This window comes from Gymnogyps californianus, chromosome 10 (genome assembly GCF_018139145.2).
Source record: "Gymnogyps californianus isolate 813 chromosome 10, ASM1813914v2, whole genome shotgun sequence".
NCBI lineage: Eukaryota > Metazoa > Chordata > Aves > Accipitriformes > Cathartidae > Gymnogyps > Gymnogyps californianus.
The window spans coordinates 18,611,902-18,623,428 of NC_059480.1; the positions used below are offsets into that span (position 1 = coordinate 18,611,902).

Genomic DNA, 11,527 nt, shown 5'->3' on the forward strand with positions numbered 1-11,527 from the left:
GCTCTGCGCTTGAACCCCATTTCCAACCAAGCCCAGCACAACCCATCCTTGTCCACCTAGGGCTGGATGAAGAGGACTCCCAATAAGGGCCGGGCTGACCCTCCCAGCTGGTATGATGCATGTCCTCGGGAGTCCTTTCCTTCACAGGCGAGATGTTGCAGTCAGAGCCGGCTGAGCTCCCCGGCTGCTGCACGCGTTTCTGCAGGCCTCCCTCCCTTTGAAGCTGAGCTTTCCTTTCTCAGCTTGGCTCAGAGGAGCCCCCTGGACACGGCCCAAAGTGGCCTCGGTTCCTCCTTTCCTACAGGAGCGGGTATCACTTACACCCTAGCAGGGACCCTCATGAAAAATGATGCCCCAGCATGAGCAGGGCCCATTTTGGTTAAGCAAACACTCAGCGGTAGAGGAAACTCCTCCAAGAACCCTCCACGCCTCCTAAGAAAACACCAGAGCCCTCCCCTGGGAGCAGGCTCTGAGCTGTCCTCTGAGCCAGTAGATCCCCGAGTTGATAAATCTCCAGCCCCAGGATGAGTTGGATCCCCGGGAGTGGTGCTGAACCACGGGAGATGTCACCCAGACACCCCGCGGCACCGAGCATCCCCAGCTCCCCGCCTGGCCCCGGCACTTGACCTCTGCTTCCCGGTTTGGCTCAGCCCGGCCAAGCAGTGGGAACATCGGGGAAGGCTGTTTGTGGGAAGCTGTGGAGGGGTCTGGGCTGGTTGGCCCTGCCACGGAGGGAAGATGTTGCCCCCATCTCTCCCTGAGCTCCAGGAGATGGCCGGGACTTCAGTGGACATTACTCAGGGCTTGAGTATGAAGTGGATCTAAGACCAGGGGATTTGATGTGAAATCGTGCTGTTCCCCAGTGGTTCAGCAAAGGGATGAGGCAGGATTGCAAGGGAGAGCCCTGATAATCCCCATTTGACTCCCTCAGATGTGGGGGGCTGCCTCATGGCCACCGCCCCCCGTGCTCCTGCCAGCTGGGGCGGGCAGGGGCCTGGTGCTAGGTAGCCAGTAGCCAGCAGCTATCTGGGCAGCCGTCTGCAAAAGGATTTCCCTGCGGTTTGCTCCTCGCTGGCCACTTTGATACATTTAAGTCTCAATGAGATTTTCCTACTCTGAATGATTAATCTGGAGCGGCTGGCGCCGGATGAGCTGGGAAGGGTTTGACAAGGTTATGCCGGTGGCTGTATGCCCACTTCTCATGCGGGCCAGCCCCGAGCAGATGGCCCCATCGAGCCCTGCTGCAGCACAGGGCTTGGGGATGGGCTCCGGCAAGCGAAGTTCCCAAATGCCTGGCCATGACCCCGGGGCAGTCCCTTCCCAGTGTCCCAGCCAGCCCATTAACCAGGCCTCATCGACCTGATCGATGCTCTACGCTTCTAATCTGCACAATTGCACAAAGAGATGGAGTCAGAGGACTGGGGAGGTGGCAGCAGGCAGCGGCATGTTCCTGCACAGGAGGGGTTGATTTTCTGGGGTCTTTATTCCCTTGCATCTCTGTCATCCATCGTGCTCCCTTCCCGGCTCTCCTCTCACTGTGAGGGCACGGGGGGGTCATTCCCTCCTCGCGGGATGCTGGGAAAAAGCGTCATGTGGAAAACCTTTCTTGCTGCAGCTCACCGTTGGCGCTTGGCCAAGTTGCTTCATTAAGGGGTGATGTGCGTTCTCCGGCTGGAGAAGGAAGACACAAGCAGGCCTTTGGGGAGATTGGGACCCAAAGCCAAGGGCACAATCACCCATGCTCCTTCCCAGACTGTGCAGAGAACCAGACTGGGGCCTGATCAGGCTGCAATAAGTGAGGATGTTTTGGGAGGCTCATTTAGCTCGGTTTGGGTTCCCTGACTGGCTTTGCAGCCCAATGGTGTTGCCCTTGAAGATGATGCGTCCAGCCCCAGGAGCACCCTGGACCCCGGCAGAGCTATGTGAAGCCATCCTGCCCCATTCCTCAGCTCCCAATGGGTCCTGCAGCGGAGGCAGCAAAAGCCAGCACGGCTCTAAGCAAATCCTAGTGTGATGGCAAGCCACCTGAAAAACCCTCTTCTCTCCATCTTTCTCTCCCTTGCTGAAGGTGATCACCATTTTCACACTGGTGGAGGTCGTGCTGACGTCGGACGGCGTCCCGCTCAAGTACAGCGCCCTGCTCAAGAGACCAAGCTCGGAGAAGTGAGCGCCCTGGGCTACACGTGCTCCCCGCTGCTGACGCTTGCTTGCCTCCCAGGCCCTACACCAGCACCCACCGGGGACGGAGGGGACCCACGAGGAGTTTGGGGTTTTGAGTTTTAAAACTGATGCCATTTTATTTCTGGTTTGGATTTTAACTCTGGCTGGGAGCGAGGCTCAGGGCTTGAGCCTGCCCCAGGCAGAGCATTTCTAGTCTCGGATATTTTTAGCTTGATGCTTCCTTTTTTTTTTTTTTAAGGCAGAGGTGTCCGTCCCCAGCCACCTTGGGTGCCCGTGGTGAGGGCCGAGTGGGGACGTGTGTCCCCGGAGCAGAGAGGGGCTGGCTCCACCATTCCCGGTGGGGTGTGGTGGGATGCAGTGGGATGCGGCCGTGGGGCCATGCGGGAGGGTTTCTTGCAGGGTTGTGTGTCATGTAATAAAAGCCTGGTCAGCAGCCGCATAGGGGGCTCACACAGGTTTTATTTTGTCTCCTTCGCGTTCCCCCAGCCGGGAATCCCAGCACTAACTCATCTCCCAGGCAGCCCCGTGCCTTCCCCTGCCTGCAGCTTCCCGAGCATTGTGAAATCCAAGCGGCCTCGCCACCTCCCCCAGCCTCAGGATGTGCTCGGCCGGAGGGTGTGGGGGATCGGGTGGATGTGTGCTCCCAGCTCCCGCTCCAGCAGCTAATCCCTCAGTCTGAGCCTTCACCGGCAGTCACCGGGTGTCTGCTCCAGCCCCTCACACCCTGGCCTCCAGCCTAACCCCGCTCGGGCACCCTGCAGCACCATGTCCTTGCTTCTCCCTGCTGCTCAAGAGAGCGTCCAGCCCCTCGCAGACCGACTGGCCCCTCTGCAGTCTCCAGACACCTCTGCCTGCTCCCCATCCCCATGTCCCCCACCCACGCCGTGCAGGATGTCTCTGGGGGCACGGGCTGCTCTGGCAGCCTCCACTTCATCACCCCTGAGGGGATGAGCAGCCACGAGTGGAGGCTGGTGGAGGGATTGATGTCTGGTGAGGAGTGGATCCATCGTGCCAGGCAGGGAGGGGGCCCTGCTTCACTCTGCGTCATCAGTGGTGACAGATGTGGCCCTGGCACAGACACATCTGCCCTTTGCGGGAGCCAGGAGCCAGCCAAACGCGGGCTCCCTGACTGAGGATGGGGGATCGGGCCCTGGGATGGGTCAGGGCTGGGTACAACACGCTCCCCAGGAGCTGGCAAGCTGTGAAAGCCGTCAGGGTCACCTGCGGTCCCCAGGGGTTGTGCTGCTGGCAGTGTCCTTCCAGATGGCCTGGTGCAACCACACGTGGACGTCACCTTCAGACGTGGGAGCGGGTGGGAGCAGCCTGTTACTCCCTGGGTCTTCTGCTCCTTGCCGTGTGCTAGTGACACGGGGCTGCTCCCTGCCTGCAGCAGGTACCTCGCTGTGCTGGCACGGGATGCCCTGGTGTGCCCAACGTGTTGGGCACCAGCTGTCCCAGGGCCTGACAGGCAGCGTGTGACTGTCCCCTGGGAGAGGGGACCTGAGGACACTGACACCAAAGGCAAGATGTCTTCCCCCTACTCCTCAGCCTGGTGTCCCCCCCTCAGGTTTATCTCAGGGGAAGCAAGGCCAATCCAGCCCGGCCCAGCTCAGTCTGTCTGCAAAACCAGCACTTTGCCCTGCACCCTCCCTGCCACTCCCTGGGGTCCCACAGGCAGCCGCCCCCATGGGAGCTGGGGGCTACGAGGTGCCCTGGTTCCCAGGGACAGGCTGGAGGTCCTCCCTCACTGGCGGGGGCAGGGATAGCCCCGGGGGGGGGGTGGGGACACTGGGAGGGCCCTGGGCAGGGCTGGGAGATAGTCCCTGAGTGTTATCAGCCCATCGTCTCACCCATGGCGGGGCTCAGCCCTCTGGCGGGACAGGGAAGGGCCATAAAGGGCTGTCCCACCGCCCTGGACGCAGGCGGCATTTGGGGAGGGAGCCAGGGTGGGCAGCATGGGGTGGCCGCTTTCACCTGGAACCTGCCTTCTCCTCTGCCTCCTTGCCCAGCTCACCGCTGCAGCCTCAGGTGACAGGGGACGTGTGGGACAGGGAGGGTAGGAGCCCTTAATGGGGCGCACTGGGGCTGGTGCCACTTCCCTGGGGGTCTTTGGGGACCTTGTCACCTCCCCATGGGACACCAGCAAAGGCAAACTCTCCCGGCCACCTCAGCATGGTTTGAGACCCCAGCCTTTGAATGGGTTTGTCTCAGCACCCACCAAGGCAGGCCCTGTCCCCATCCCCCCCAGCCCTGCTGCCCCCTCACCCCCTGGCAGTGGCTTTGGATCAAGCAGCTCGATAGCTGCAGCCGGCCATGGTTGCCTGGACATGGCAGACTTGCTGTGGGGGATTGATGCTCAGGCACCTCATCCCCTCTGCCAAGAGGCACGAGGAACGTCCCTGTCAAACTGTGCCTCAGTTTCCCTCTCTGCAGATGGGCTCTGGGCAACACTGGAGTTGCCAAAGACCAGGCTGATCCCCAAAGGGCTCCTGGCTCCTCCGAGGCTCCCATAGCAGGGGCTCAGAGCAGCTAAATTTGCCTTGGGTGGAGATGCCCACCCTAGTCACCAGGGGGGTTGCCCCTGGGAACCCTCAGGGTGCCCAGTGCCCCCGCACGCCCCCGGCTCTGCTCTCGCCTCCAGATGCTGAGAAGACCGCGGGATACTGGAATGAAGGGGCCAGGAGGAGGCTGGAGTCGGCTCTGGCATTGCAGCCAGCAGCACGGCGGGCCAAAAACATCATCCTCTTCGTGGGTGACGGTGAGTCCCCAGGTCCCAGCAAGGCCCCGCGGCTCTGCGGCTCCACAGCAGCCCAGGGACGTGGCTGATGAGAAGATGGGGCTGGTGCAGGTCCCCTCCTTCCCGGCCAGCCCCGGGCAATGCCTGGGGAGGGCAGGACTGTCCCTGGTCCCGGCCCCTTGCCACCCCGCAGTTCTGCCATGCCCACAGGCATGGGGCTGCCCACCATGTCGGCGGCTCGGATCTACAAGGGGCAGCTGGCCGGCGGCTCGGGCGAAGAGAGTGTCTTGGCCATGGAGATGTTTCCCCATGTGGCCCTGGCCAAGGTGAGTGGGGCAGCGCGGGGCGGGGGGCGGCCCTGCTGCCCCTGCCCAAAACCCCACTGGTCCCCGCTTGCTTCCAGACCTACACCATCGACCGGCAGGTGCCTGACAGTGCTGGCACGGGCACAGCCTACCTCTGTGGGGTGAAGGCCAATGCCAAGACGCTGGGACTAAGCGGGGCGGCTGTCTATGGCAAATGCCGTACCACCTTTGGCAATGAGGTGGACTCCATCCTGCACCGGGCCAGGCTGGCAGGTACAGGGCAGCGGGCAACACTGTCAGAGAGCCTGGCATGGCATGGCCATCCCATGCCTTGCAGGGCTGGACAGGCTGCCTATAAACCCTTGCCCACGCTGCAGGCAAGTCAGTGGGCATCGTGACGACCACGCGGGTGCAGCACGCATCCCCCGGGGCAGCCTATGCCCACTCGGCCAGCCGGAGCTGGTACGCCGATGCCAACATGCCCAAGGAGGCATTGCGGGACGGCTGCAAGGATATGCCTACCAGCTGGTGCACAACACAGACATCAACGTGAGCTGGGGAGCGGGCATGGGAGGGAGGGGACACTGGGAACATTGGGAGGGTCTGCTGAGCTCCCTAGCAGGTGATCCTGGGTGGCGGGCGGATGTACATGACCCCCAAGCGGACCCCAGACCCTGAGTACCCGGAGGACCCGGCTCAGAACGGCACCAGGAAGGACGGCCTCGACTTGATTGCCGAGTGGCTGAGTGCCAAGCAGGTACCACGCCGGGGCGGAGGGGACGTGACACTGGGCATGGGGCACGTGGCGTTGGCACTGGCTCTGTTCTTGCTGGCAGGGTGCCCGCTACGTCTGGGACAAGAAGGGCCTGGATGCGGTCGAGGATGACTCTGTGAGCCACCTGATGGGTAAGAGCATCACTGCCTGCCCCCCCAGCAACGCCTCCTCCTCCTCCCCGCTCCGGGGGTGCTGGCGGGGGCACAAAGCAGCCCCAGCACAGACCCCACCCCGCTCCCCCAGGCCTCTTCGAGCCCAAGGACCTGAAGTACGAGCTGAACCGCAATGCCTCCACGGACCCCTCCATCGTGGAGATGACAGAAAAGGCCATTCGCATCCTGCGCAGGAACCCCAACGGCTTCTTTCTCTTTGTGGAAGATGAGTAGCCCCAGGCGGGCAGCATGGCTGGGGCTGTGGTGGGCTGCGGGTCCTGGGAGTGGGTGCGCATCCCAGGGGACCAGGGAGAGGGTGATGGCCACGTTCCCCGTGCAGGCGGCAGGATCGACCATGGCCACCACAGCGGCCGGGCCAAGCAGGCGCTGATGGAGGCCGTCATGCTGGATCGGGCAGTGGCACGGGCAGGCGAGCTCACCTCCCCCTCCGACACCTTGACTGTGGTGACGGCTGATCACTCCCACGTCTTCACCTTTGGGGGCAACACGCTGCGTGGCGCCTCCATCTTCGGTGGGTCTCGGGGAGGGGCGGCGAGCATCCATGTTCCCACCTCCCTCTCTTGCTCCCACCAGAGGCTGAGCTGGCCAAGGCAGGGAGCTGGGGCTAGGTACCCGGCTGGGACAGGGAGTGACAATGTCATTCTCTGTGCCAGGGCTGGCCCCCAAGAAAGCCAAGGACAAGCGAGCCTACACCAGCATCCTCTATGGCAATGGTCCTGGCTACAGCATCCGTGATGGGGGCCGCCCAGCCGCCAGCCTCCCCGCCGCAGGTAGGAATCTGCTGGGGATGGGGTGGGTGCGCAGGGTGGCTGGGGGTAGCATCCTGTGGGCATGGCCACCGGGGCTGCACGGGGTCCTGGTGCCACTGCGTGGCTCAGGAGTCACTTGGGCAGGAATTGCCCCAACGCTGGGGTGATGGGAGCTGCCCCCCCATCCCTGCAACGGGTAGGGGAGCCTGCTGCCCCAAGCCCCGTTTCTCCTGTCGCCCCTGCAGAGGACAAGGACTACAGGCAGCAGGCAGCCGTGCCCCTGGAGACGGAGACCCACAGTGGGGAGGACGTGGTGGTGCTGGCCCAGGGCCCCATGGCCCACCTCTTCCACGGGGTGCAGGAGCAGCACTATATCGCCCATGCCATGGCCTATGCCACCTGCCTCAAGCCCTACGCTGCTGAGCCCGGGTGCAGGGCAGCCCGCAGGGCCTCCCATGGCACCCAGTGCTCCCCACAGCCACTGCTCACTCTCCTGGCCCTCTGCGTGGCTGCCCACGTGGTGGGGGGCTGAGAGCCGCTGGATGAGCCCCACTTCAACCCGACCTGCCCCCAGCCGCCCCATCAAGGGTCTTGGCAGCCAGGTCCCCACTGTGGCCAGGATCAAGGGATGCAATAAAACACGGGTTTTTCATCTCCATCTGCCATGCGAGGGTTTGCAGCGGTGGTTGCCTCCTAAGGCACTAGCCTGTGCCTCAGTTTCCCCAGGTGGTCGTGGCTCCTAGTTCCCCCCCAGGACCAACACTGGAGGCATTGGGGTGAAGGAGGTGATGAAATGAGGATGAGGGGAGACCATGTCCCCCCCAGCTTTGCCAGGCTGGGGCACAGTACACAAGGGTTGGTGCCTTCCCAGAAAGGGCTGACCAAGGAGCAGAGTTTTAGCCCACATACGTGGATTTATTGCTCAAGTGCTAGGCAGAGAGCAGGGCTGCTTAGTGCATGAGCGACCCCAGGTGCTCCTGATACCCCTGTTGCCCCAGGTCTGATGCTCAGCGCCGCCTGTGGCACCCCGCGCCAGGGCATCTCCCCGCCTGGCACCGCAGCACTGTAGCCAGGGCAGGCAATGATGTCTGCCAGGCACTGCCCATCCTCTTGCTCCTTGCACCCGTTTGTGCCCCAAGTCTGTCCGTCCCCCAGCAGCAATAAGGTGGTGTGCCAAGGAGGTGCCAGCAGCCCAGCCCATGGCCTTTGTGCCGGCTGCCCGGCAGGACACCAGGCTATCGGAGACGTGCCGAACCCCTCTACACACCCCGCAAGGGCTGATCCTGGTCCAAAGTCCCTCCCCAGATCTGCCAGAGTTGCAGACGCTGCCAGTGGCGTTGGGCTACCGGATCTCACCATGCAGCTCCTGGCACCCCTCACCCTCTGCCTGGGCCTCTGGGCAGGGCTCAGCACTGCTGTCATCCCAGGTGGGGACAAGGATGGGGATGGGTGCCAGGCTGGCTGCAGTGGGTGCCCGGGGAAGTGGGGCACCTGGAAGGGCACCAGCCTGGCTGGCCACAGGGAGGGTTTGGGGAGGGGAGCAGGGGCTGCCCAGCTCTGCAAGGGTTAATGGGGGTTACCCCTGCTTTTCTGGGGTCCTTGAGCCAGTTTTCCCCTGTGGGTTCAGGTTGCTGCTTGTTTCTGGGCTAGGGGGGTCTGGGGGAAGTGTCTGTGGCCTCCACTCCCCTCTGCCATGGATTTGGCCCCATCCCACCTGCAAGATAACTCCCCATCATGTCCGGTTTTGCTGCCCCCCTCCTTCCCTGCCCCAAGACCCCTGGGCCGGGCAGTGGGTGCAAGCCTGTGTGGTCTCCCCCCACCCCAAACAGAACCCTGACCCACTCAGTCCATGTTAGAAGACGCCCCAGCATGGGGATGCTCAGGGAGCGAGTACCCCTGGGATGCGGGTACCCCAGGGGTGCGGGTGCCCCAGGGATGCAGGTGCTGGTGAGCTGGGACTGACATGTGCTGCCCTGTCCCAGCGGAGGAGGAGAAGCCATCCTTCTGGAATAAGCAGGCGGCCGCAGCCATCGAGGCCTCCTTGAAGATCCAGCCCAGGATAAGCCAAGCCAAAAACCTCATCCTCTTCCTTGGGGATGGTGAGTCCCGCTGGCACCCCCAGCGGGGCAGGCTGGCACGGCCAGTGCCCCATGGAGTGGGATGTGGGGAGGGCACCTGGTCCAGAGGGTCACCAGGACCCTCTCTCCTCACCCAGGATTTGGGATCCCCACCATCACGGCCACCCGCATCCTAAAGGGGCAGCAGCAGGGGAAGCTGGGCCCTGAGACCCCCCTCGCCCTCGATGCTTTCCCCTACGTGGCTCTCTCCAAGGTAAATCCCTGCCACGCTGGGCATGGGGCCAGGGTGACGCTGGGCATGGGGCCACAGTGATGCCCATGGGGCTGCTGGCACAGAAGCACCCCAGGGATGCACATATGGGGTGCATGGGGTCCCTGCCCATCCCACGCTTGTCCTCGGGTGAGTGAATGAGCGTGGCAAGGGGTGCTTGGGGTGGGGGCACCCCGCTGGGTGCCTCTGCCAACCGCCCCCTGCCCTGAGCCCAGTGCATGTCCTCGGCAGACGTACAACGTGGACCGGCAAGTCCCCGACAGTGCGGGGACAGCCACAGCCTACCTCTGCGGGGTGAAGGGCAACTACGAGATGGTGGGACTGAGTGCAGCCGCCCGCCACTCACAGTGCAACACCACGGCAGGCAACGAGGTGATCTCGGTGCTGGAGAGAGCCCGCAAAGCCGGTAACGGGGGGTGCAGGGCTGGGGGGCACCCCGTGGAGACAAGGGGTGTCATGCCGGGGGCTGCCCCCCCATGAGCATCCCAGGGCTTGATGGTGGGGGACCCTGTGTCACCCTTCGTGGGGCCTGATGGGTTTGGGGGTGGCAGGGAAGGCGGTGGGCATCGTGACGACGACACGGGTGCAGCACGCGTCACCCTCGGGGACCTACGCCCACGTGGCGAACCGCAGCTGGTACGCGGATGCCAGCATGCCTGCGGATGCCCTCCACCAGGGCTGCAAGGACATCGCCTGGCAGCTGGTCCACAACGTCGACATCAACGTGAGCGCCCGTGTATGGGAGGAGGGGAGCAGGGGCAGACCCTCCTGGGCTCCCCCACTAACACTGCACTCATCTCATTCTCTCCAGGTGATCCTGGGGGGCGGTCGGAAATACATGACCCCCGTGGGGACACGAGACCCCGAATATCCCACCTACAACACGGAGAACGGGATGCGCGAGGACGGGAATAACCTCATCGACATGTGGCTGGAGGCACGGCCGGTGGGTGACATGGCAGGGGTGGTCCTCTGCCCTCCGCCCCTGGGCACGGGGCCGGGCACCTGCTAACACCCTGTGGGATTTGCCCACAGGGTGCCCGTTACGTCTGGAACAGGACAGAGATGCTGGCTGCCGCTGCCGACCCCAGTGTGAATTATTTGATGGGTAACAAATGTCCCATGTGCCGGGACCCGACAGCCACCGGGACGCATGCAGGCACTGAGGGTGTCCCCAATGTGTCCCCTCCAAGGTCTCTTTGAACCCGTGGACATGAAGTACAACCTGGTGCGTAACACCACCCTGGACCCGTCGCTCACCGAGATGATGGAGGCGGCCATCACCATCCTGAGCAGGAACCCCAATGGCTTCTACCTCTTCGTGGAAGTTAAGTTGGGGCCAGCGCCCCTGGGGTGGGCGAGAGGGGGGTCCCACATCCTGGGGTGGGGGATAAGAGTTGGGGGTGCTGCCGTCAGTCCCCAGCCCACCGCGGGCACCCTTCTGCAGGTGGCAGGATTGACCACGGCCACCACGACGGTGCAGCCCATAAGGCACTGACAGAGGCGGTGGAATTCGACCGGGCCATTGAGCGGGCAGGCACCCTGACAGATGAGGCACAGACCCTCACCGTCGTCACCGCCGACCACTCGCACGTCTTCTCCTTCGGTGGCTACACACTGCGCGGCTCCTCCATCTTCGGTAGGGCTCTGCCCGGCTGCCAAGAGTGGGGCATGGCCCTGTGCTGTGCACTGCCAGCTCCAGGGCACCCTGGCTGCGGCCAGAGGGGTGATACGGGGATTTCTTGGCTGATCTCCCCCTCCATCACCCCCTCTAGGTCTGGCCCCCAGAAAAGCCACTGACAAGAAGAACTACACATCCATCCTCTATGGGAATGGGCCGGGCTACCCGGGCACCAGCCGGAAAGATGTGGACAGTGACACAGCTGGTGAGGGCGCAGGGACCATGGCCGGGTGGTGGGATGGGGCTGGAGGCCACCGCTGCCCCCCTCACCCCCTTCTCCCCCCTCCCCAGGGCAGTACAACTACTTGCAGCAGGCGCCGTGCCCCTTGAATCGGAGACCCACGGTGGCGAGGACGTGGCCATCCTAGCCAAGGGCCCCATGGCCCACCTTTTCCATGGGGTGCAGGAGCAGACCTACGTGGCCCACGTCATGGCCTACGCCGCCTGCCTCGAGCCCTACACTGCCTGCCGCCAGCGGGGCTCTGCTCCTGGTGCCCATGCCACCCCCCTGGCCCTGCTCCTGCCCACCCTCCTCCTGCCCCTCTTCCACTGACCCCACGGCCCCGGGGCACCCCAC

General features: G+C 63.7%; 3 protein-coding genes across 3 annotated transcripts in view; all 3 read left to right on the plus strand.

The window, feature by feature from the left end:
• Nucleotides 1-2,616, plus strand: part of DIS3L2 (DIS3 like 3'-5' exoribonuclease 2) — a 194,085-nt gene extending 191,469 nt beyond the window's left edge. Inside the window, exon 22 of the mRNA XM_050902202.1 lies at nucleotides 2,069-2,616. Within this exon, the coding sequence (XP_050758159.1) occupies nucleotides 2,069-2,167 (99 nt within the window). The 3' untranslated portion in view covers nucleotides 2,168-2,616. The remainder of the gene's footprint in view (nucleotides 1-2,068) is intronic.
• Nucleotides 2,617-4,731: 2,115 nt separating this feature from the next.
• On the plus strand, nucleotides 4,732-7,452 carry LOC127020190 (intestinal-type alkaline phosphatase-like). The gene is given in 11 exon segments (XM_050902661.1): nucleotides 4,732-4,939; nucleotides 5,129-5,244; nucleotides 5,322-5,496; nucleotides 5,601-5,735; nucleotides 5,738-5,772; nucleotides 5,846-5,980; nucleotides 6,060-6,129; nucleotides 6,242-6,374; nucleotides 6,489-6,682; nucleotides 6,825-6,941; nucleotides 7,166-7,452. Coding segments are annotated over 11 exon segments (1,605 nt in total).
• Nucleotides 7,453-8,277: 825 nt separating this feature from the next.
• On the plus strand, nucleotides 8,278-11,503 carry LOC127020017 (intestinal-type alkaline phosphatase-like). Its single transcript, XM_050902421.1, is given in 12 exon segments — nucleotides 8,278-8,347; nucleotides 8,903-9,019; nucleotides 9,136-9,251; nucleotides 9,501-9,675; nucleotides 9,821-9,993; nucleotides 10,081-10,215; nucleotides 10,305-10,377; nucleotides 10,463-10,595; nucleotides 10,715-10,908; nucleotides 11,045-11,155; nucleotides 11,242-11,262; nucleotides 11,265-11,503. Coding segments are annotated over 12 exon segments (1,557 nt in total).
• Nucleotides 11,504-11,527: the final 24 nt, after the last annotated feature.